Source organism: Channa argus, chromosome 7 (assembly GCF_033026475.1).
Source record: "Channa argus isolate prfri chromosome 7, Channa argus male v1.0, whole genome shotgun sequence".
Lineage (NCBI taxonomy): Eukaryota > Metazoa > Chordata > Actinopteri > Anabantiformes > Channidae > Channa > Channa argus.
This window is the reverse complement of record NC_090203.1, coordinates 7,719,114-7,744,880: the sequence shown is the minus strand read 5'-3', so window position 1 is coordinate 7,744,880 and position 25,767 is coordinate 7,719,114. Positions and strand designations below refer to the sequence as shown.

General features: G+C 39.9%; 1 protein-coding gene across 3 annotated transcripts; it reads left to right on the top strand.

Moving 5' to 3' along the window:
- Positions 1-638: 638 nt before the first annotated feature.
- On the top strand, positions 639-18,082 carry rspo1 (R-spondin 1). Of its 3 annotated transcripts, none has more exons than XM_067511548.1 (6): positions 639-1,090; positions 4,948-5,653; positions 7,912-8,106; positions 10,634-10,777; positions 11,278-11,505; positions 16,473-18,082. In XM_067511548.1, the coding sequence occupies exons 2-6, from the start codon at positions 5,557-5,559 to the stop codon at positions 16,784-16,786; spliced, it is 978 nt and encodes a 325-aa protein (XP_067367649.1). In that variant the 5' UTR covers positions 639-1,090; positions 4,948-5,556; the 3' UTR covers positions 16,787-18,082. The 3 variants fall into 3 exon arrangements, with proteins under 3 accessions (XP_067367649.1, XP_067367648.1, XP_067367650.1); XM_067511547.1 differs by having other exon boundaries at positions 4,945-5,653; XM_067511549.1 differs by having other exon boundaries at positions 642-1,090; positions 4,945-5,653; positions 16,469-18,082.
- Positions 18,083-25,767: the final 7,685 nt, after the last annotated feature.

Genomic DNA, 25,767 nt, shown 5'->3' with positions numbered 1-25,767 from the left:
AGTAACACAGTCACTTAAATCTTATAATAGTCTCATAATTAATGACATTTTTAACCCACCGTTTTCTAGCATAATGGACAAATAACAGTGTGAATAAAACTGCAATTTGTATACAAAATGTGAACATTTCTTTTAGACTATTTTTTGCAGATGTGAACTGGTATTAAAAAACACAATCAGCTATTAAATGATGCTGTGTTATTATGAACTGATCACATGGAAGAGCATAATGTGAGAAAACTCCCCCCCACATTTGAAAGATTGTGAAATAAATCTGAATAAGATGTTACTGACAGCTTTAACTTCGGTCCTGTTCTAATATATTTTGTACTGGAGTACTTTTATACTCTTAGCATATTTCAGAGCCTGTACTTATGACATATCCAGGGTGTATGCCGTCTCTCGCTGGGATCGGATCCAGCCCCCAGAGACCCCTAACAGGATAAGCTTTATGGATAATTATGCAGTATTTTCCCCTGGGAAGTAGCTCCTCACACTTCTGTTGAATATAGAGACTGAGCACTTAAGACACCTCTGTTTAACAGCAACTCCTGCGCAGGTTTTTTATGTCTCAGTGAGAATTTGAGGGGGTGGGGCCTCTAAGGCCCGCTGGCAGCTCTGGGGTTTGGATGCAAATATCACGGTTTTGTGACTCTACTTGTCGGAGCTGGATGCGGCTCGACGCAGCAAAGTGGATTTAAAGAGAGCAACTCGCGGGAGTTTCAGTGCTTCACACGCTTCCTTATTCCAGAAGACGACCAAAAAGTCAGACTGGCAAATTTCAGCGGCATACATCCATATTTTTCCATGCACAGTCATAATATTTAATTGGAGGGATTCATTTTTTAATCCGTTGAACATTATGCATCCTCTCCACCGCCTACGAGGGGAGTTGCCTCAAAATTGTGACAGATGTGAAAAAAAGAGAAATTATCTGTCTTTTTAAGTGATGACAGAAAAGTTGCATGGGGGTATCCTGTAGGAGGAGTTTTTTTGTGAGCAAATAAGTAACGGATTTTCCCTTGTAAAAAAGGAAACCGAGTCCCGACCACTCAATGAACAGCACTGCTTTAAGGACTCCGAACAACAGGTAGGCTCACTTTTTTGTTTTAACAGTGATTTTCAAAAAACAAATCTGCATCTACAAATTAGTTTGTGTCAAAGTTACTTTATTCTATCCCAAACTTATTGTTATTATTATTTAAATGATTAATGATTTTGCAACCAGTAACATTGCCCCTTTAAAAAACTAGATTCTGAGCTACACTTTCACTTAGACACAGCTAGAGTCTAAGTTATTCTTTGATTTCCAATGTTACTATTTAGGCAAAGGAGTGAAATAATACCAGACTTAATATTAAACACACACGTTAGACTATAGCTTCTGGTCATCCACTGGAGCTGGATAAATATCAGCCTCCCCAGCTTCAAAGTGATGGGCAGACAGGGAGGGATTCGGAAAAACAACAGGACACTGACGTGACAGCAGAGGTGCAGGACTGGGGAAAGACAGGGATCTGCACTAGATTTTCTGTCTCCTTGAAGAGCAACGCAATGCAAACAGCTGTAATCCAGCATGGTGTGTTGAACTTGGTTCAGCTGACCTGTACAGGATCAACCCTCTGACTGCTGGAGCTGTGCGGGCTTTGAACCTAGATGAAAACGTTAAACAACAGTGTCAGGTGGTGGTTTGTGTGGAGGGGGGTGGCCAGCGACGCTCCTCTCCGAGTGTTTAGTATGTTTCAGCTGCACATTTGACCTCTCACTTCCTGAACTCTCTAAGCCGCAGAGCTGGGGAAGCGATTACCAAAAAGCATCGAGGCTTCTGTGTGTGCCCTGGTGGTGCAGCCTGGTGTTTCTCCACTCAGTTCAGAAAGCTAAGGCGGATGTGCAGCTTATAGATTTAGATAAACTGGTGTTGAGAGCATGAGTGCATACATGAGGATGATGCTCTGTTCTTCTACTGATAGCCTCAGTCAGCACCTCATTTTCTAATTCCCTTTTACTGTTGCATCATCTCTTAATGCTCTTCCCTTTTTGTTTTTCATTGTGCTCTAAGTTGGCAGGCAACACCAGGGATTTTACAAATAAACTGAATGTGAAAGTGCTGAGTGAAGTCACCCACAAAATTCCTGTCGCTTTGTTCCTCGCGCACACAAGCAGCCAGATTCGGGGAGCAAAAAGTACCAATTTAAAAACCATAATTTACCACTATGTCTGTTTTTGGTGTCCGTGTGGCACATACCACTTAAAAATAATTTCAGTTTGAAAACAAGAGGGTTTTGAGGTTAATGTGGGGCCAAGCTGCAGCTGAACGTTGGCTCCAACATTTTTGTCATTCCCATGTACTTTATTTGTCTGCTGTGTCTCAAACTTGTTGCACATTGCAAATGCTACCACCACCTTCTTCCCATTACGTTTGTGTTTGACTGAGGCTTTAGTTCATAGCTCATATTGTACAAGCCGATGATCTTTGTTCAGCCACGAGCAGAAAGTTCATCGACAGGTAGCGTTTCAGCTCAGAGTTGTGGCACCTTCTTGAGTTCAGTGAATACCCAGGGTGGGAGCTCCCTTTCAGTGCGTGAATAATTAATAGATCAAACTTAGAACTTACAACGGGGGCAATTTAATCTCCTGACTATTTGATGAGCAGGGCTTAGGTTCACTGGACTCAGCTGCATGTGGCTGACGGTGAAGAAAGGCTCTTAGTTAAATGGATGAAGGTGCAGAAAACTTACACAATATACAGATGCCACAGTTGCCTGATGAGATGAGTGTTTGTTATGTCCCGTGCTGAATAAAGGGCAGTGCGATGAAGGTGGATTAGGAGTAGAACAATCAGTTTTCTCGGTATGTTAACAGCCCAATCCTGTCTCTTATCTCCATAGCGTGTGAGAGCAGATATGGATAGGCTGAGGTGGGCTTTTGGCAGGTTGCACAGAGTCGTAGGAGTGCCGGGTTATGAAAGAATCTCTTGCACATGTCTTGAGTTACTCAGTGCTGGAAAGGTTGAGTTCTGAGGGATCCAGAGTCTTAGCATGTCCTGTTCTCTAATCATCGCTCTCTCTCAAGTAACAAACAGGTGCTGGAGATGACTGGCTGTGCCACTTTTTTGGCTCTTTTCTGTAAATATGACTTTAGCTCAGAGGTGTTGATGACATTGTGAGTCATTAAACGTTAAGAAGTAAATAAACTTAGTGGTGGGGAAGAGAGTCTGAAGCGTTTCCCAAATAGGAGAAGCTCCAAGTGCTCCCCTGCTCTGTTAGGACCTCTATGTAATTCAGAAAAAAGTGTAAATTATTGCTATAGAATTGCATTCATTGGAAAAACCAACCCCCACACGAGTGTGGATTTACGTGTGTTTCAACAGGGTATGACTGACGTGTCAGAGACGTGACGAGATACTGTGACGAGATACTGTGATCCCTTTAATACCTCTTTACCTAATTTTCAGTCCCTGAGTAGAGAAAGACTCTTTAGACAAGGACTGGAAAACTATATGAGTTCTTACATCATTGTGCATCAGATAAAAATAAAATACCTTACATGTTACTTTGTAACCTTTGTATTTCCAAGTAAATCCTAGTGTATGTGATTTTTATTTTTGTACTTTTCGATTAACAAAGAATGCAATGTCGCTTGCAGAAATGTTTAGACACACCAAATGGCATGGTCTGTAGTGTGATTCAAAGCCACAACCAACAGCCAAATATGGTCCTATTTTTCTTTATTGAGCTGCGAGGGAGGACCTCCCATAGCTAAGATCCGAACATGTTCTACGTGTCCTCTTCACACAAGAGCTGTAAATACAGGCAGCGTATGACACTATCTAAAAAAGATCTCAGCAGTGGATATGACAAAGGCCTTCAGTCTGAGCGCGTGTTGCATTTCCCAGAGAGAGTTGACTACTCTGTATTTTCAAAGGATAAACATGCTCAATTCATCATCCAAGTCTAAATACAGCTTGAAATGCCCCGACCCAAAAGTGGTTGTGATTGTTAGTTGTTTTGTTTTGTGATTGATCCCTTGAATTGGCCGGTCGTGAGTTTAGCTCTTCAGATTACAGAGATCTCTGATGTTAGGATAAAAGTATGTATTACAGTTAGAATTAGTCATTTAGCAGATGCTTTTATCCAAAGCCACTTACAAGTAACTAGCAGACACTAGGGACAACTTCGGGGTTCAGTGTCTTGCCCAGGGACACTTCAGTTTGTAGCCAGGAGTACCAGGAGTCCAACCACTGACCGTGTGGTTCGTTGACGACTGCTCTACTAACTGAGTTACAGCCATATTAGACAAGAATGACAGTTTAGGAACTAGATTAGATATTAATGTTGCTAGTCTGAGTAAGTAAATGTCTGTGTGATATGCTACAGCTTGAAAGTGGTTGGCTTAGCCTATAGCATAAAAACTGTAATCAGATTAAGAATCCAGCTTGGTCAAAAATCCAGATCAAGATTGGATTCAAGAATCCAGCCTGGTTTTGCAGAAAGGCTACAAAACATACTTACAATCGCACCTTTTAAACTAAATTACTAATAAAAATTTGTAACAAGGCCCCAAAAGATCTGGAATATTGCCTAAAAAAGGTTCTAATCTTTTATTCAAGCAAAAGGTCAAAGCAGATTATCTACATTTTAACTTAAAGTACAATGAAAACTATGTATTTGAAATAATAGTTATTATGGTAATTATTGTAAAATGTACAGTAATTTAAAGATAAGTGTTGGTAAAAATGGAGCCGATTTTAACTATTTTATGTGCTCACAGGTGGTAAACCCATATTGATACATCAAGGTTCATAATATTTCTATAATAATGATTTATTTTTGTATTAAAACCAACAGGTGGTATTAATGTTGTGGTTCCATGCATCTTAACCCGTTCCTCCACTATTATCTTCACCTTTAACACCCTCTTCTGTTTTCTGTTTTCAACCCTCAGCAGGCCGTGGTACTTGTAGATGTGTTGTCACACACAGTCCAGAACCAGCCTCCATCTTTTCGCAGTCTGTAAGGACTTATTTCAGCGCCTCCTTAGAGCATCTTGAACACAACACTTATGAGCTCAAGCACTCACTGACCATCCTCACACAGCTGGTGTCGTGCTTCTCTGCCAGCTCACCCCAATCTTCATGGGTTGAACCACCAGAAGTTCGACAATCTCCACTTCAGTATCTCCTCCTCTTAATTCTCTGTGCAACCCCTCAACCTTCCCCGCCCCCCCCCCTCCTCCATTTAGTACAGCCCTGCTCTGTCTACTCCACCATTGTGATGGCTTGTCGTGCCTCAGGCTTGTTTGGACATACAACTGCAACATCACCCTCCACTACGCAGACTTCCGAACGCAGCAGCCACTAGAGTGGAAAAAACAAAGAGACAGGAGGAGGGGGGGAAAAGGGTGAGAGAGAAAGAGAGCAGTACCACACAAGAGAGGAGGGATCACCCATCCTAGCAGCAGAGGGATCCACCTGTCCCACAGAGGAAGGGGGCCCCCCCACCTGATCCATCTGGCTGCAGGGGGGGACCCTGCGTGGCCGTGAAGGCAACAGGGACTATGCAGCTGGGACTGTTGGCACTAGCAATGGTATTCCTAAGTTCCATGGGTCATGGCGATGTTCAGAAGTTCTCCAAGGCAAGAAGACACATACGAGGTGAGTTCTCTCCCTTCACTTGGTTTGTTTTGATTTTCCTCCTCTTCAGCACTGCCGCCTTTCCTTTCTGCGGTTCTGAGTCACAGTGGTGGATGTCTCATAAACATTTAACAAGCAAAGTAACAATAACATTTTGTTTATCTTCTCATCATTCTCATTTGTTTTTCCTGGGGGGGTTATGTTAGGTTCAGTGTTTCTCCTGAATGGCTCATGTTTCTTTCTCTTTTTAAGATTATGCTTCTCTCAGTTTATGTAAAACTCTTATGGGTATTAGAATTGTTTATAGTGGGGTTTTTGATGGATTCGTCCTCAAAGCCATTTCTTTTTTGTGTGTCTGGCTCTGTGGGCACATAATGGAATGAGTACCTGACAGTTGTAAGCTCTCAACTGGACCATGCTGCCGCTGTTGTTGTAAGCATTTTTCTGACCTCACGCAACCACAAAGACGGTGCTTAGGCCGACATGCAGTATATCTCTGGCCTGAGAGCCTCAGCGCTGGTGTTACCATCAGCTTTGAAATAATTCTTCCTTTACACACAAGGAGCTTTTAGCCAATGCCAAGCTCGCCCCAACCGCTGTGAACCAGAATTTATGTAATACAGCGTCTGGCTGCAGGAACAGATGTGGTGTTATTGAAATCAAACATACTGCAAAGGAAGAAGTTTGTGTCATAAAAATGAAATAAACTGTATAGCTGTTCACATGCATACATGTTATATGCTGTCTCAGTTTGTTATGTGCAACTGGAGGAAGGACAAAAGGATTTGGGTCACTGACCATATACATCCTCCAAAGCATCAGTCACTCAAGGAGGAGTTTACATGTCTGATTTACAGCTTCTATGTCTTTATTGCCATCAGGCTGTGTTTTTTTTCTTAAAATATCTCCCATGGCAAAGAGCTGATGATAGGTTGTTTTTTCCTGCTGGGGCTGAATTCAGTGTAATGCAACTATAAACCTCAAGCTATCAGAGAGGACAGTATTCATCCCAATGCTTTAGACAGCACAGACCTTCTGCTATGTAACAAACAGTTTACAACATCACATTGTCAGATTCATACACGCTCCTCTTCTGTGGTTAAATATTACTCCCCTGAGTCATTACTTTGTCATTATTAGTGATATTGTGCAATACATGGCAGTAACCGCAGTACTTGAGGTTACTGTGACCCAGGTGTGGTGTAATCTGTTGATAGGAGAACCCTTTTAAAGTTGTTTTTTTTTTTTAACAGTCCAACTTATTTCAGGGAGACAGGAGACCAGATGGATGCCTGTGTGAAAGTGTGTATATAGAGTTGATACGGCAGAGGATTGTAAATCAACTCAGACGACTGTGGTTTGTTTTTTCTGAATAGCTCCTAGAAAAAGGGTGCGCACTTTGCCACACTTTTCCTAGAAGTGTTTTAGATTAATCGTTGTGTGCACCACGTTTTTGCCATTTTGGAAGAGTTGCATTAATGTGTAAGCCAGGAAATACAAGGGAGGGAAGTGCATCTTCAGTGCCTTTCGAAATGGAGGACATGGGATACTTTGTGGCTAGTATCACCATAGAAGAACTTTGCCGATACCGTCTGTGTTCTCAGCCATGTCTGTCATTATCGCAGTTTTCGAATACCGAATATCTAACTGACCCCAGTGGAGGCCCTCTGTGACGTTAGTTGCCTGATTTTGACTGGCTTGTCTGTCAGCCCCAATTACCCGGGTTTCTCCTAATGAAAATCTGTTAAGGATCTCCAGCAAGCAGTTTGAAGTAAACAGTGAGTAACTGTTCAAAGATGTTTGGCATGGCCTCTGTTAGACTAAGCTGCGAGCATTAACCCCTGCTTGTTGGAGCGATAAAATGCTGGCAGGTTTATGGCTGTATCCATGGAGATTCTGTGAGAGAGGTGTGCTGTCGCTGCTTCACCAGTCAACAAGGTGTTCAAGTATTAGTGAAACCAGAAATAAAAAGAACTCGACGACGCTGGTTGACTACATTATCCTGTGCCGAAACGTGTTAGTATAATAAAAACGTTTCTTCCATTAGTTAACCAGCGTTGCCGAGTTCTTTTCTTTTGTCGATCTGTAGGGATACCAGCAAATATTCGGTTCCCTGGTGGTGTTTTTGGAGCAGAGTGTTGACAACTACCTGCTTTTATTTCCTCATCAAAATCCATACATGGCTGGAAACAGTTTGTTTTTATGTGATGGTGCACCACGCTGTTTCCTCCATCAACCCAGCTGTTCATTTTCTCTCTGTTTACCTTATGTTTCCACAGTTAGTACTGAGGGGCCACCATCTTGTCCCAAAGGCTGTGACCGATGCTCTGAGTATAACGGCTGCATTAAATGTAAGCCCAAGCTCTTCATCTTCCTGGAGCGCAATGACATCCGTCAGATAGGTGTGTGCCTCGCCTCCTGTCCTATGGGATACTTTGGTATGAGGAACCCCGAAGGAAACAACAGATGCTCCCGTGAGTTTTGCTTTTTCTTGTAGAAGCAGAAAGTGTCAGTGGTACATGAACAGGATGTGTAAGTAAGCACATCTCGTATTCCCTGTGAGAAAACGACACCTTATGTCAAATCCAACTTGCATGAGTGTAAATGATCTGTTTCTTTGGTTCATCATTTCCTGTTACAATATAGGGGGACACCCTGCTCATTTGTCTTGTATTAATCTCTATATTACTGCACGTGGGTCGATAAAATCGACATGCTTATTATTAAATGCACACTAACAGGGACATTTTCAATAATAATGAGCCACTTGATGAAATTGATGTGTTGCTACAGTAGTTATTATATATATGGGAAAGGGCATGGAATAGCCATAAACAACAGCTAACAATTTGCTCAACTGGATTTTTAATTTGATCTTAATTGGTTGGTTATAGGCATCTTTTGTTAATTTGGAAGGTGGGTCAAAGGGTGGCCACAATACCAGACTTACTTATCTGGCTCTCGTGGCACCGGTCTCGTACTTTTAGCCGATGAGAGCCAGCACATCAGCCTGCTGTCTGTTTCTTCTTATGTGTGGGCAGAAAACAGAATTGCAACAAAATCCCAACAAAAACATTTCTAATGCATTGTTGTTTGTCTCTTTTTAAGAGGATGTCTGTGTTTTTCATTTGGCCTTCATGTGCAGGGTTCGTGCAAGGCCACAGCTCATGTATGTTATGCCTTTGTTTTTACAAACCTTATTCGAATAATGCATCATGTACATTCTGTATATCTGTAGGCAGTGTAGCAAGTGTACAGTAACAGTTAGTATACATATTTGGTGGGCAGATACAGTGCACTCCGTCCAAATGTGGGAGACACATGGTGGTTACTCTTCTCTTTCAAGACTTTTTGCTTGACTGCCAATTCCTACAGTGCATCTCCTGATAACTATCAGATGTGCTAAATAATGTTTTCTGAGAAAAGGTTTACACAATCCCAAAGCAGGTAAACAGAGCAAATATTATCAGGTTTAAGGATGTTGCAAAAAGCAGCTGTAATTATTCAGATGCCACAGTATGGATGATGGTACTATTTCAGAATCAGAAATCTGTTTTATTGGTATGCAAACATACAAAGACTGGTTCTTGGTGTTAGCTTCCTAAATAGAACATACAATATAAGTACAATATTAAGAAATAAAATGAGTAAATAAAAGCAAAGATGCAGAAGGCAACATGGAAATTTGGATGAGAATGTAAAACCTCTGGAAATTAAAACTACTTTCATTTTTAATTAAATAAATTAAATTAAATACATTGATGACTTTGATTAATTGAAATTTGAAATGTATACTAGCAATGACTAAGGGAAAGAGGTCTGTGAAATAAGCTATACTGTACTTGCATGTGTCATTAGAAGGTAGGTTGTAAACATGGAGTATTTAATAGTGATTAGTGGATCTTGTGCTTTACAACTGTGATAATGAGAGGTACAAAAGAGACTTTGTATCTTTTTCTAAAGTAATTACATCTTACTTGGTGTTTTTTGCACAATTCAATTATATCTCAGTGTTTTTCACTTTAATTAAATATTAGAATGTCACCAAATTAATCCTTTAGCAGAGAGGAATGAATTTCTTCAACAAATTCTCTTTGGAGGCCCTCAGTGGCTAACCTGGGTTATTATCCAGTCATCTGACTTTATGTCATCCTAGAATATCTTGTTAGCAACATTTGTCTTACATTATAGAGCTACAAATGTCAGGACTGTCACATTTAACTGTCAAGGGCTTAAAAATAGTAATTGGGAGCAGAAGGCAAGAACTTAAAGATCTCAGTGATGGATTTCTACGCTTGGCATAGCACCAGCTGCAGAATAAACATTCTTAACTTCAGCACACATGAACACGATGAGCCTGGATCTCAATATGTTTCCCATATAGGACCACTGACACACGGACTTCCATCTTTCACTGCTGTTTTCAGGGAGGTTAATTCAGATGTAGTGAGTGATGGGAATAAGGAAGTGCCTTTCATGAGGAAGCCAGGGCTTTTGGGAGTCTTTTAAGATGTCTGGTTTTTATCCTCCTGTGTTTGTAATTATCCAAATTTCAAGAAGTTGTTTGTTTTACTGGAGAGTCAGAGAATTTAATGAGGCTGAGGTGTGGAGAAACCCACTTTTGAGAAATCCAGTGAAGTGATACACTTCTGGCTGTACTCGTTCATTGTTGCTTTCCAAAAAGCACAAGGCCTGTGGTGCATGTGTTTTTAAGAGAAGAGTGTTACTCCCCCTAAAAAGACCCTGTGTTGTTAGATTACTAATAAATCTCTCTGAAAAAATAAAATTCAACTTCCTCTTGTCCTCTCTCTGGACAACCATTTGCATGTATGTGTAAGCCAAAAATGTATTGAATACCTCATTAAACGAATCGAGATGTCTGCATATCTACTAGTTTTTATGAGGTAAATGATATGATTAGGACCCATTCATACTTTGCCTGAACTTCTATGACGTTTTCATTTGATCCTCTGTTTTTTCTGTCTCTCTTGTGTCTTTCAGAATGTAAAATAGACAATTGTGAAGCATGTTTCAATCGCAATTTTTGCACAAAATGTAAGGAGGGCTTGTATTCACACAGTGGGCGATGTTATGTAAGCTGTCCTCCAGGACAGCGCACAGTCAATGACACCATGGAATGTGTCGGTGAGTGACATTTAACGTTTCTTTCTGGGCTACCTCTTATAATATACGAACTATAATTAACTATCTGAGCAGCAAACTTGCCAGACTAGAAAATAGGATGTGAACTCTTGAGTAACAACAACAAAATATCTTGACATTTTCTTTACATGCTTTTATGTTTCTTGAAATAAATTTAATATAAGTTAGAAATGATGCTGACACTTTAGCTTGACCCTGAGAAAAGAAATGTTTCCTTAAAAAGTAGCTATTGTCTTGAAATACAGTATCCAACAGTAACAGCCAAATGCTTTTGTGAATTTTCAGTTTTGTAGGACCCTTCTCAATCTGTCCCTTTCTAGTCAATAAACAAACAAACGAAAAAATAGCTTTCAGACTGGGAAATGACTTAAACTCATTACCCTGTGCTAAGCTGTAAAAGGCAGACTTGAAGGCTGCAAAACAAATGTGAGAAGTTGGAACTGTGAACCATTCACTCACCACCTTCAATTTTTCCCCCCCAGGTCAGCGTGCTTTGGAGTGCGAACTTGGCGAGTGGAGCCAGTGGAGTTCCTGCATGAAGAAGAACAAAACATGTGGATTTAAGAAAGGCTCGCAATCTCGGTTTCGTGTACCCCTTCTGCAGGTTCACAGCCCAGACACCTCTCCGGTGTCCTTTGTGCCCTCCCAGAACTGCACATCACTGACAGAGAGACGGAAGTGTGTTGTGACCAAGACGCCCTGTGTGAGAGGTAAACACAAACACAAACCGAATAAAGACACGTACCGTACCGAAATTACTGCTAATTCACAACTAAAGCTCAAATCAAATACATTTGAACATGCAGCAAAGTCTCTGCGCTTCATGAAAAGCTTTGACCAGTTTAAATGATGACTGATGGAACCATTACTCAACATCCACAGACTTGCATTCCCGCCCGTGTGTGTTCCCCGCAGCGTGTTGATTGGGTTTAGTTTGGCTGAGATCACAGAAGGATACAGAATTTCTTGACTTCACAGCATGTAAACAATAAACTCCATCGAGCCAAGCAGATGAAGGGCGAACATACGCACTGCAAAGCTGGACAAGGATCAGAGCTACAGTAGATAGGATTATTTGTTTTAAGGACCACTGAAGCATGAAGCACTAACATGTGTGCTTGGACCTTTATCAGCCACACAGCAGGATACCAGTCATTCTAGTCCCAGTCAATGGCCATTATCAACTTTCACAACTTTAGTGGTTGTTCTTGGCCTCATGTGCAGCTGAGGCTAAGAAATGACAGGTTTGGTTCAGACTTTATTAGATGAAAAATGCAACAAAACCAGCAATGATCCTGAGTATTTGCTTTTTAAAACTTTGTTGTAGCAGTGAAAGATATAAAAAATTTACCAGCAGCAATGCTGGGATGATAAACCTTAATCTGTGTATCTCTAAACGTCACCGTAAAATATTTTGTTTTGCAGAATTAACCAGTTTTAACCAGTGTTGGAAAAACAATTACAAGGGCTAAGAGAACTGTAAACAAGCAGTATTTTAAGCCTTTATTGGATGGTGGCACGCTTAGGGGATTTGTGGCACATCAGAAGCATTGCATAATATTTGCACAGTGTTGGCAACTGTACAGAAATTGCAACATGATATGCCAGCATATATGTGAGCAAACATGGAGGGTGATTGCATATTCCAGCACAATCTTCCACTCAGTAGTTTCTTTGGTGATCTGACCCTAAAGAGCTTTATATGATCTGACATTGTCCTATATAGATCTGTGGTCATGTCTAGAGGGAAGGAAGCTATGTAGTGTGTAATTGCTCAGTGAGGAGGGGGGGCTCTTAGTTGGATATGTTGTGTCAGGACACCTTGAGAAATGAGAAGCAAATGCACTCCAATGGCTGCATCATGGAAAGAATTCCATTCCACTCGGTTCAGAAGAACAATTAACAGTGAAATATTATAAACTGCCCTATAAAAGCCGCTATGTTGTCCAATTACCTTGGAGCAGTGGTGGCTCACATCAGAAAGCCTAGGATGGCACGTGAGGCATCACGTCACAAGCGATGAATTCTTTTTGGGTTGTGAAATGGCCAGCTGACTTTTTTTACTCCGTTGTGTTTCCTTCATTGTATGAGAATAAGTCATTTTACTTCAAAGATGAACAGGAATTAATTTTGCTCTGTAAGGTAAATGGGTGATGGTACCATGACTTCAGTGAACCAGTTCAATCGGGTAAACTCACACAGCTGTGGATTCATCCGTGGGAGTTGGCTGGCAGGCTGGCTAAATAAAACACAGGGGGCAGACATTGTATAACATTAGTGATTTAGTGGTCTGCAGATCTCACGCTTTGTCTTGATTCCCCCCCGCCCGCTTTTCCTGAAGCTCCACAAAAGGGTCTCACACGAAAACAGAATTTTCTGGAAGTGTTATTGCATTCGTCAGGCATAACTGTTTAGCTTGGATGCAGCAGATGTGCAATCAGAGCTGTCAAACTGATGGAGTCCCCCTCTCGGCTCCATTAGTGATTTGTCAGAAGTATCTAAGTCCTTACATAGTAAACCCATCAACTCAGAAGCTGCAAAGTGCACTTGAGGACCCTTTACTTCCCTCAGGCTCCACTTTTGCTCACTATGCCTCATTCATAGACCTTTAATGTATTGCTGCTCAATATTATATGCTTGTTAAAAAAAAAAGTGATCACCAGGGGCTGAATGTGAGCAAGGGGTTTAAATAATGAGGCTTGATTGAGTGAGGAATTGCAGCTGATCACGGGTGTGGCTGATGGCAGGAGAGGGAAAATGAACAAGGAACAAAGTGGGAGGGCAGCCGTAATGTGTGAGTAGGTGCACCCCATTTGGCCATGCCAGTGTGCCGTTTTTAGATAGCGGCAAGCTTGGGGAAACTTTTGTAACCCTGATCATCATCAGCTGATAAACAACTGAGGATTTTAATAGCAGTCTTTGTTGAGCACATCTTTCAGGTTGGCATAAATTGGTGCTGTTGCCGGGCAGACTTTGAAGCGCACATTATGTGGCATGTGACTGAGGGCATGTAGGGAGTGGCCAGGTGATATTGTGTATGTATGTGTGTGAGCAGGAACAGGAGGACGAGAATAAATGAAAAATAAAAAATAAAAATTAGGGCAAAGACGTGGATGACGACAGCCACCAAATTTCACTTCTCCGAAGGAGCTACAGGCTTTTGTGGTTGAGATGGAAAAGCAGCTGTTGATACAGGTGTTTTCATACTGCAGTCCTTGAATCATATTCACAGCACTGTGGTGATCACCATTTAACTGACTGTGTGACTTCTAAAAGCAGCTGGCTGCCCCACTGATGATTTAAGTGAATCACTTTTAAAGGGGAGAATATTTATGCAATCGCTCATTTTGGTCTGTTTTTCTAAATATTTTAAAAAAGCTAAATACAATTGACTATGATTCAATTCATGTTCTTGGGTGACTACCTTTTAGAGGCCATGTCTGTTTGATGAGGCGACACATACGTGACATACGTTTCGGACGTACATTCTCCTTATACTGTACAATGTGAGGCAACTCCCCAAATTAGTTTTCAGTGATGTTTTGGCATTAATAGTGCTCAAAAAAAGATTATATATTCCTGTTTATGTACTACTGTGTGGGACTAAACATTTCACTTCTCAGTTGACAGTAAAACAACTGTGACCCTACATGGGCTTGTGGTGAATAAATATTTTCGTGTTAAGTCTGTCCACATTCAACTACATCACATCCACTTCATCACCGTACATTCACACTGGCTGTGTAGAAATCCTTTTTGGTGAAATTTGAGCAACATTGTACCCTGAGTTTTTTGTTTTTTGGAGTATGCACTTACCCCAAAGAATCATAACTGTTTATACAACAAGTTTAAAAATCCTGGAAAAGAAATAAACACAGACCTACGGTTAGTACTGCTGGGCAGTAGACAAACACGGTGGCGCCATAAGCCCTGCTATTGTCAGCTGTGTCGTGGACACTGTACAGCCCTTGGCATGTGTTCAGTCAGTTTCCCGAATGTGCAGAGACTCTCAATGCACAAGTTCATAACAAACATCCTCCAGCGTAACTACACTCCCTCCGATATACAAAACCGAATACTTTTGAGTGCTGCCTAAACAATACTCATCTGACACTAGACACAATGCCCAGTTCCACTTTTTGTCAGCTCTGCACATCCTTATGGGCCATTACTGGGCCCTTGACAATGTTTAACTCATTATTTCAGAAGTGATTTCAAGCTGATTTATGTGACAGGAATTACTGTCACTTAACTGTCCTGAGTGCTCCAAACGTGCAATTTTTTAAAATCGTCATCTTAACTAAGCTCTTATCTTTCTTGATTGGACTATTCGGGGACATTAACTACACTGTGCTGGTTTATATTTAGAGAGCAATTATGCTCTTAAAATGTGTGATAAGTGTGAATCCTAATGTAAGCATATCAGCAGAGAGGAGACAGGGTAGCTGTATGTGTGTGGTTTTATATACTGAATAGCTCTTAAAATAGAAAAAAAAAAAGATTACAGAGTGTAAAGTGTCTTTGGGGCAGAACTTGAATGAATGTCAGGTATAAGGTCAACCATGTAAAATGGGATTGCTATTAGTTTTAGTACCAGACAAATTAAATTTGGGATGTGATGGTTGCACCAGAGGAAAAACTAAGAGAATATCAAAGGAGAAGTCTGCACAAATGTTCATGGCAATTAGTCTAAAAGATGTTGACATATTTTAGTCTTGAACAGAGTGGTGGACTGATTACTTGATCAATCAACAGGACAAGTAAACTAATTTTTAAGTGTTTAGATCTGTCTTTTTTTTTTTTCGGTCCTATGAAGTTGGGGCACACTGGTCATATATCGTCAGCAAGGATTCCATTATGACTTAATGAATGAATTAATATTTTTGAAAGATTAAAATTTGGTTTTGGTTGTGTTTAAAGCCCCACAACAACTACTACACATTCTGATCTTTTATTATTTCCCAGAATTAAAGTTTTGGATTTTTGAGTAGTCAAGCAGAGGCATTTCTACATACAACATCCAATCATGTGAAATAACTCTTCAGCTCAGTGTTGCCACAACAGTGGATCAAGCTACCAAACACTGCACACTTAGCAGCCTCACTTCCAATGCACTAACATCTTTTTAAAAAAACCCTACAAAAAAAAAATCTATCTTGTATTTGTTTCTAATGAAATGGTAACACGTCTTCTGACAGCACTTTGCTTGAAAGGGCAACTTCAACAATTACCAACTTGCTTTCTATGGCTTTAGTTTAGTGTGTAAATGTACATTAATGCTTTTAAACTTCCCTCTGACTTTCTTATATTTAAACATTTCTCTGCTTCTAACTGAAAATCACCTGGAGGAGTTTTTGGAGGAGCTCTGGAAAATACTAACCTCCATAGTATGAAAAACAAGATGACATAATCTGAGCAGATAATAAACAGATGATATGTTGTTAGAGGGAAGTCAGAGGGAAGTTTAATGGCATTTAAGTAGATGTACTACCCAAACTAGATCCAAATGAAAAAAGTTCAAAATCAATGAAGGTGTCCTTTAATGTTTTCCCCCTGACTTAGATTTTTGTTTGCCTTGTTCCACACTTTTGATAAAAGCATCTGCCAAACTAAATGTAAATGTAAATAAGACAACCTAGCATTAATCGTGATTTCTCTGAATTTTTGTTTCAGAAAGGAAGAGTAAGGGAGGCCGACAAGATGACACAAACAGGAAAGAGAGGGAGAATGCACGTGGGCGAGGACGAAACGGAAAAGATGGTGGTAGAGGAGGAGGAGGAGGAGGAGGAGCTGGAGGTGGAGGTGGAGGGATTGGGAAGAGGAGAAAAGGCCAGAGCAGGGCAACCACTGCTCCCAGCGTCACAACCAGTTTTGTCACCTAAACCCCAACACCAGCTGGATGGGGCTGAGCGAAAAAAAACACAGACAATGCTTCAACCAGCTACACTAACAATGGACTCAAAGAATCAGAGTGGTAGAGGAATGGGTTAATGCTGCTATGCACTGTAGAACTGGAGGACTGCTGCAACATAAAAGGCATATCTGGAAGACACTGCGGTCTCAGTGGCACTGGACAACACAGCCACAGTGAAGATTGTGGCTGGGCACGCTTCTTACAGTCACGAACTGCGACTGTGGCACTCGTTGAACTAAGAACACATCCCATGTTTTAAATGCAGCATTAAATCTAAAAGTGTGATCATGAATGAAGAGTCCCTTCAGACTATGATGGATTTTGTTCCCCTCACAATCTGTTCTTGATTTGTTTTAGTGTGTGTGAGAGGTGGTCGATGGAGTTTCTCAACCGTCACTGTACGTGATGTAAAGAGAATGAAAAGAATTATGTCTTTGTACCTTTATTTCATGTTGGGAGATTGAACAAAAAGAAGGCACTGGAAATCATTCGTGGTTGCTGAGGACAGAAAGTCCTCTGTATATCATTTAGAGAAGGGAATGTATTGCAAAATAAAGTGTAGAGAGGGATTACTGGGAGCTCGGCTCCTCTCCTTCTCCAGTGTCTTGACACAAACCTTTGCCATTTGGTAGTTTAGTTGTTTGATTCCAAATAAATGTTGCTGTTTGTCTTAGAAAATGACTGCAAAGAAAACAATGAATAAAAACACAAGTATTGCATGTGTCCAAGGTTGCATGTGTGTACCCTTGTGCCTCTAAGTGTGTATGTGTTTGTCTCCCCCCCTCCCCAGCTCAGTGTGTTTGTGTATTTTGTATGCATTTCTGCATGGAAATAAGTTGTTTGTACATGTGAGTTTACGTTTGTAAAAGTGTTCCTATTGGTGTCATAGATTGGAGGAATAGGGTCTGGAAAACAAAGCAATCGAAATGTTAATGCACAGCGATATATCAAATATGCAGTAACTACAAGCCACTGATTTTAATGTAAGCCATCAAATCATCAGCTGCTCTGTAATCGTGTATGTTTGCAACAGGTTCTGAAGATCTTTGCACAACTGTTTCCTACTGCTCAAGTTTCAGAACAATCATAGTATTTTACACATTTATACTCAAAAGCCTTGCTAAGCGACAATGCAGATACAGATGTTTGTTTTTTCTTAAAAGGTTTTCCATGGGACAGTTTGCTTTACACACGATATTAGTTTCAGGAAAAGTTACGTGCTACAATATTCATTCATACTATGGATTGTGATACATAATATGTCAAACAGTGTTTATCATCAAACATAAGAAGTACTAGTATCTTTATGTATAGCTTATTCTGTGAACACATTAATAAAATTCAGATGAAGCTGAAAGAACTTCTTTCACACACTGGTTTTGCTATTAGTCTCATTGAAAACAATACTTCTACTGCGGCGGCGGGAATCATGAGCGCTTTCTACTAATAAATGTTTTAAACAAATCTCAAGGTTACAAACTTATTTGGAAGGGAGAAACAAAGTCACCGGTAAACTGTGAATTATCACCTTTATCCTTAGTTTGTCTTCTTATCAGACGTGCTTGTTGTTGATTCAACCTTCAAATAACGTGGTAGAAATTCTAGCTAAACCATTGACTTATTTATGGCTGTTTTTATATTATGCATAGCAAGCGAATACATGATCAATCAGGCCTACATTTATTTTGTTTTTTTCTCAGGACATGCATATAAAAGCCCGGGGAAAGTATTATTTTATTCTCTGATGTGAGATACATTTTAAAAATCTGCATAGGGAATGATGCCTCCAGTCAAGACCCCCCCTGTATTTACAGCACGGTCTTCCCCAAGACTGCAGGAGGCCATTTTGGATAGTGGAGGACCTTAGATGTTGTGATGGTCCTGATCATTGCCTAATGCCGGCGCCTGGACATGGGCTGTAAAAGCAGAGACAGAAATAAAAACTAATGGTGTGTCATAGCCAGAAGGGAGGGGATATACCATGCCTTGGCCCTACATCAAAACAGCCGTTTCTCATTATCAAAAGGGAGGGCAGGGGGAATGGTAGAGTATGCACCGTAAATTACACATGCATCGCTCTTCCTGACCATAAATTCTTACGCTGGCTCCATTGGACGGACCCACTCTCTCGTTGCACTCATGTTCTGCACTCCTGTGTTTTCCAAGAGAAATGAATGGTAACTCTTTGTAGTACATGGGTGCCCATGATATGCCAGGATCCTTAACACTGAATGATTTCATTACTTTAGTTTGGCCTTTAGGCCAGGCCTCAGGGAGTACATCGCGTCAACAAGGAACACCCATGTCCATGCCTGACTTAAAAACAAAAGCCCTGATCCAAATGTGAACAAAAGGGATTAACCACCAAACCAAAAGTCTTATTGTGAGCCTGATATCATTGTCAAAGTGACAGAGATGTGTCTTTTAACACATAGACTACCAATGTACAAGACACCTAAATCCAACATCATAGTGTTTTCTAAGACTGTAAATGGCTTGTTTATCCAATAAACTGCAGCTCCAATATCACTTCCAGAAACAAAGTGAAGTCAGGTAACCTACACACATACACAAAGTTTTTTGCAACAATCAGCTTCCTTTGAATTGTAGCAAAATTTGGAAACTGACCACTGCAAGGTTGATACAGGTTTTATAGGGCAAATTGTTATTTTAGGTGATCTGATCCTTTCAACTCATTATTTCATCACAGTCTCAAACTGCCTGAAACCCCTGTTGGCTTGCAACAATATTTTTTTCACGTTTCAGTTTATTAAAAAGCATGACATCGTTTTTGTAGAAAACTCCCAAACTTCTGTCATCGAATAAGAGCTCTGAAGGTACATGAGGCCAGTGGAGTCTCCAACTGACTAGGCAGTGATTGCCAACAGAACCTACTTGACCCCCATCCTGACAGTTTAGCTGTTTCCAGCTCTTTAGACATTAGCCTTTGGAAAAGTCCTGTCAGCAATCCCACTCATCCATGGTAATTTTTCATCTCTTAAAAGATGTACAACCATCCACTTCATGACTCAAGAATTAATTTGAGGATCTACAAAGTTTTCTCTTCAATTCAGCAATTTTGCTACAAATTGCACACCAACACTTAACAGTCTAATGTGTTTGATCAGCAACAGATATCCATAAAAACAGAGGGCTATACTAAATCAAGATTGATGTGTTTAAATGCATCGTATCATACATTGCACCACAGTTAAAGCTAATTCTCATCACTGCTGATAACATAACCACAGTGACAAAGCAACACCAGATGAACTAATGAGCAAAACAAGAAGCTTAACTGATCCAAAGTGAACATAGCTGCACACAAAGTGTAACAAAGACAATGCATTTTCAAAAGTCTTTTACATCTCATATATTATCTATGGCACCAGTATGAAGTTTCACGGTGAGCACTGACACCTGCCTTTGTCACCAGCTCCAGGCTGGGCTTCACCACTCTCCTAAAGTGGCACATTTAGAAGGTGTGGTCTTTGGATGCCTCAAACTAAGGTATTTGACTAGTCATACGTACATTGCAGATATGTGAATTACATCTATCTAATGAAACCTATAATGATGCAATCACATGATTTTGCTGTCAATAATTTTATAAAATTGACTATCTAAAAATTAATCAAAATCCAGTGATGATATGTTTAATTTAATTTAATTAGCCAGGTTTGAATATGTAAATACATTACAATTTCACATCCAAGCCAATGTGGAAATTTGAACAGTATAAATGTAAGTGCAGATAGACTTTTGAGTAGGTGTTTATTAATCATAAGTGCACTAGAGAGATCTTAAATGTAAATTCTGTCCTTCTAATAACTTTTAAAACAGCTTGTGAAAGCAGTTCCTCCCCAAGAGAAATAAAGATTTGTCAAGATATTCCTGACAAAGAAAGTGCGGAACCCAGACGATGGGGGAAACATAGTGAGTTTAGCTGTTATTTTGAAAAACCTAATTTAAACCAAATGTGCCATGGGCTGTGGAAAGGTCAGAAACCCTTGACCGAGGAGAAGAAAAGTTCAAAAGGTGTTTGTAGCTTGGTAGACATGACACTGGATATGTACTGCCCCCATTTGGAGGTTATTGGTGCTACATCAGAAGAAAGCTGTGATGTTTCAACAAAGTCTTTATGGTGAGCGATTCCTAATGCCTTTAAGTAGAGAAAGAACAAGAGAGAAACCATATTTACTTTGAAATCTTGTGTTTGTGATAAATTGAATTTTACAATTATCACACCCCATTTTTTATATTTACATTCTGATTCTTGCAGTAGATATAAGCACAGGTACAACATATCCTAATTGTGGTTTTTGGATGTCTCAAACTAAGTATAGTTCTTCCTCTGTTTATCTGAGTAGACACCTTTTGGTCTGCAAAGATAGGTCTTCTTTTGCTTCAGACTTAAGTGAAACAAGAGACACAAATGGTAAATTCACACACACACACACACACACACACACACTCACACACAGATCGCGGGGCTCATCTTACCCACCAGCAGCAACTTGATGTTCAGCGTCTTGCCAAAAGACACTTTGCGTGTACCCAGGAGGGACCAAGAGTCAAAATGCTGACCTTGCGGTTTGACCTTGAGTATGCAGGTTAAGATTTAAATTCAAAGATTCTAATTATTCCAATATTTTAACTACAACTGACACGTTGGAAATTATGGTTCACGGTATAGAGGAGAAACTGCAATAAATGAAATAGCCACAAGAGGGGCCCGTGCCCACATTTAAGACTCAGCCCTGCAGCTTAGCCGTCATTATTATGTGTGGAAAGACAAGAATTCAAATCCAAAGCTGGGTCTTGGTTCGCTGTATCATTCATGAAATAACATGCAAAACGTGACAACTCATAAGCAGTAAAAAATCTCCCTTTCTTCTCAAGAAGCTTGGTTAAATGATTTGAACCATTATTGGACAGAGAAAAGACAAATAAAAGTGAAAAAATAATTAAAGAGAGGATCATAATGAATACAGGCATCACTGTATTAAAAATCGATTTGGAAATAGATTTTGTGATAAATTTCTGTTTATACTTTACAAGAACATCAAATAAAAGCATTCACAAACAATAATCTGTCACAAAAAAGCATCTTTAGGTGTAATTTTTTTTCATCTTTCCACAGATACAATTGGCCTCAACTGTCCATGTCTCCTCGTTGAACCTTTGAGGATGTGTGACCTTCATTTTCCTGCCTTAGCCTTCCATCTACACATTCCCTTAGAAGGTCTCTCTGGTTTTTATATGGTGAAAAATCATGAAGGTAGCATAGAAGTATAGGAATTATTTTCACCTGGTGCTATAAATTCATTCAACAAGATTTATGCTGAAAAACATGCCTTTTGGCCTTCAAACATGATCTCCACAGTTTACTGCTCCTAGAAAATCATTTCCTATGACCAATATGAAATTGCTAATCAACACTTATCCAATCCTTGTGTACTCACTTTGCTAATTTTTTAATTAAAAGCGAGCTGTTTGTCTTTTTTCACCTAATCTGAGATAAGAATAAGATGTATCCAAAGAACTAAAGAGCTTTCACACTTTTGTCAATGCTAAACCTTTATGACATTTAGAATTACAGTCAATCACAGTCAATCCACTCCTCAAACGTTTTGCATTCCCCACACGTCATCTCCGAACAACTGCTCGAATAGAGCGGCCCAGCTGCCAACGTGACAGGACAGTACACTGGAGTGCACAAGGCTGGAAAGTAATGCGTGTGTATTGCTATATATATTATACATTATATATTTAAGGGATCGCCCTTAATTCACCTCTGCTTCATAAACTAGTGCAGAGTCAGACAAACCTTGCAGTAGGAATGTTTTCACTGACAACCTGAGATCCCAATGAAGCAGAACAGTAATCAAGAGGTTCTTCATTTCCTGTCAACACCTTTGGCTCATTTGATCTGTCTGTCATCGTCCTCACTGCACTCACCGTTAGTCTGAGTGCGACTGCACTAGAGACTCACTGAACTGTGATCCATGCTCCACTGTTGTGTTTAATCTTTCTACTGCTTATTACTGTTGTTTTTCCATTTTTATTGCTGTACAAAAACCCTACTACAACATTAAATAGTAAACAAGCTCTCACTCAAAAGAGCAAGAAACTGGATCAAGAAAATGTGCTGACACTAAATGCTCTGCTCTTCAGGAACAAAAGACGAGTTTATACTGACTATTGTCCATTTCAGACATTAGGTTTTTATGGTTTATATGTCAGACCAAATACCAAGACGGACAAAGCTCAAAACCACAGTCAAGACAATAGATGCTCATAATTTCTTGTGTCCTGTTCAAGCCTGCGTCTCTTTTTAAGAATTTATCACATTCCTGGACTCCTACTTTAATGGACTGTTTTAGTTTCAAATCCACATCGAAGGCTCGAAAGTGTAAAATGTATAAGGAGGGAGAAAATGGCAACAGAACAAACAAACTGTTTGTTCTCACAAACTTGTAGAATGTGTGAAATTACAGTTTGGGTGTGAAACACAAGTACAAAATACACAAGCTGACTATATATAGAACACTTTCTGCATATTGTGATTTTGCTAACAAAACTACCTTCTGCTTGTCGTTGTATTTACAATGATGATAAACATGTGGCCCATTATTATAACCAAGGTGAGAGGTGGCCTCATCATCCTGTTGGAATAGTAAACCAGCTAGGATCCTGAGCTGTAGCTGTCATCAGGCATCCTGAGAAAAAGAGGGATTTTTAACAGAGGTCAGAGCAGATCGGTGGACACAATCAACCCTGAACTCTGGAAAAGCAAGTCCTTGTTTTCCTGTTGAGAGCGCTCATTACAAGAGACAGTAAGACCTTCCCACAAGCAAGCACAACTCCTTGACCTCAGATGGGAGTGAATGGAGAGGACAAAGCCTTGGCCAAGCCACAGAGGCAGACTCCAAACCTCGCCAACAAGCACCAGCCCTGTGAGTGTCAGCTTGGGACAGAAATGAATGTTGCTGTTTAGTTCTTTCTTCCTCCAGCCACGGTACAAAGACTCTCAGTACATTGTGAGTTGCCACAGCTGCTGTGCTGTGAACTCTTGTGCTGTGATACTTTACACCAGTAGTGTAAGATGATTTCTTAACATGGTTTACTTAACTAAAAGTATCAGTACTACTTACAAGTGAAAGTCCTGCATTCGCTATAATAACTGTATTCTGTCGGGTAGGTTGTGAATTTCATAGTGGGGATGAATAATGTTTGGTAGTTATATTGTGTTTTGTATTATTATTCTCGATCAGAAAAGTAACTAATGAAGTATAACTCATTTCATTATTGCAGTGAAGTAAAAGTACAATATTTGCCTCTAAAATCTAGTAAAGTCAAAGTCAAAGTATACGGTAGCAGAAAATTGAACTACTTTAAAACTGTGCTTAATTATAATTTTGATGTACCAGTCTGTACAACTGCTTCAGCTAATCAGTGAAATGACTGTCACTCAACTACACATCCCGTCCCATAGTCTTTAAATGCTGCAGGTGCATCTGTCTGTTTATATCCAACTACTGGCTGAGACTTCAAGTTGCTGAGAAATTTAACTTAAGGTAAATTGTGTTTTTGATTTTTATTTGTAAAACGCGCTGTTTCTTATTTTGTACTCAACCAAAGTTTTGAACCATTCAGAGTCAAGAGTAGTGTCTTAAAGATATGAGCATGGCCAAAGAAATGGGATAAAAAGGGATGTATAACTAAAACAATTGCCTTAATTGTAAAGACGTGATGCTACATATAAAAGAGTGAAATTACACAATTTAATTAAACAATAAAATTGGACATTGATGAGCTACATGTCAAAAACTTCTTCCAACTTGTGTTTGCCATATGAACGTTTCAGAATTTAATTTTAAACTGTAAAATGACATGTTTAGTCATTTAATTTATTTCTGACTTGGCATTGCTCCATTCTACAGCTTCTCCAGTAGCACACATGCACCTAAGAATTCACTGAGCTATGCTGAATTACCAATGAGAGTTATCTCAGACATTTGGGGTTAAACCACATCTGCTGAGGTTACATACTACAGACATGACTGCGGTGGACCAGTGCACTTTGTCAAGTGGACACCTAATACTAAATCGAGTAATGACACAGAACATGGACGAATCCATAGAAATGTATGACTGCTTCCACGTACCACAGTGGAAAATACTGTAAAATTACATTTAAATGTATATTTAAAATTAGTTCTCTATCAAATCTTATGGCAAGTCGCTTTTGTTTCTCATGTTAAATCCTAGGAAGAACATTTGTCTGTGGTATAGAAGGCAGTAGCTTTAACAAACCAGAGAACAACACAGTAACCACAGTTTAATTCCTGCATAAATTAAACTTGCCTCTACAGTGTTCTACGAGGCTGTTTTTGAAATTACACTCACTTGCAGAGTGACTCAGACACAAAACAGAAAACCAAGGATGAGTCTATTGTGAAAGCAGAGACCTTGTGCCCATGCATCACTGCTGATAACTGGACTGTAAACTCATACACTTTAGTCATAATCTTCAGGGTTAGATTGACAAATAGGTCAATAAACTAAAACATTAACTCAGAAGTCAGAGCCAGCTGTGTTTTTGTGGAGGCTTGGGTCTTTCAGCATCTGCAGCACCATGCTGTGAATGTTGAGTCTATATATATATTTTCTGTGTTGTGGGTTTCTGGGGCGGCTACATGAAGGTGGCGGACACAAACAGACTAGACATTTCAATCAGTAGGACTGTCTCTTTTCTGATAGTGAAACTGGACCTTGAGAGGAGGATGACGTCCAAACTCTTCTTAGTTCTCCATTTTTGTGCAACTGATGACTGATTTTTGTACAATTCTTGTATTTTCTATTGTTATAAGGACTTTCAATGACATAATCCATTCCCTTGCAATTTACACTAATCCTAACCATCACAATTAAATGCCTAACACGAAGCCTTCCCCTAACCCATGTCTAAACCAATTCTAACCCTAAAACTTGGTCTTAACCCTTAAACAAGCCTTTAAACTTTTTATCACTGACAAAATGTTCCCAATTTACC

Excerpts from the sequence above, each read along its gene's own strand:
- rspo1 (XM_067511548.1), top strand. The coding sequence starts at position 5,557 with ATGCAGCTGGGACTGTTGGCACTAGCAATGGTATTCCTAAGTTCCATG. Across the intron at positions 5,654-7,911 it reads GGCAAGAAGACACATACGAG|TTAGTACTGAGGGGCCACCA; the intron begins GTGAGTTCTCTC and ends ATGTTTCCACAG. Across the intron at positions 8,107-10,633 it reads AGGAAACAACAGATGCTCCC|AATGTAAAATAGACAATTGT; the intron begins GTGAGTTTTGCT and ends TGTGTCTTTCAG.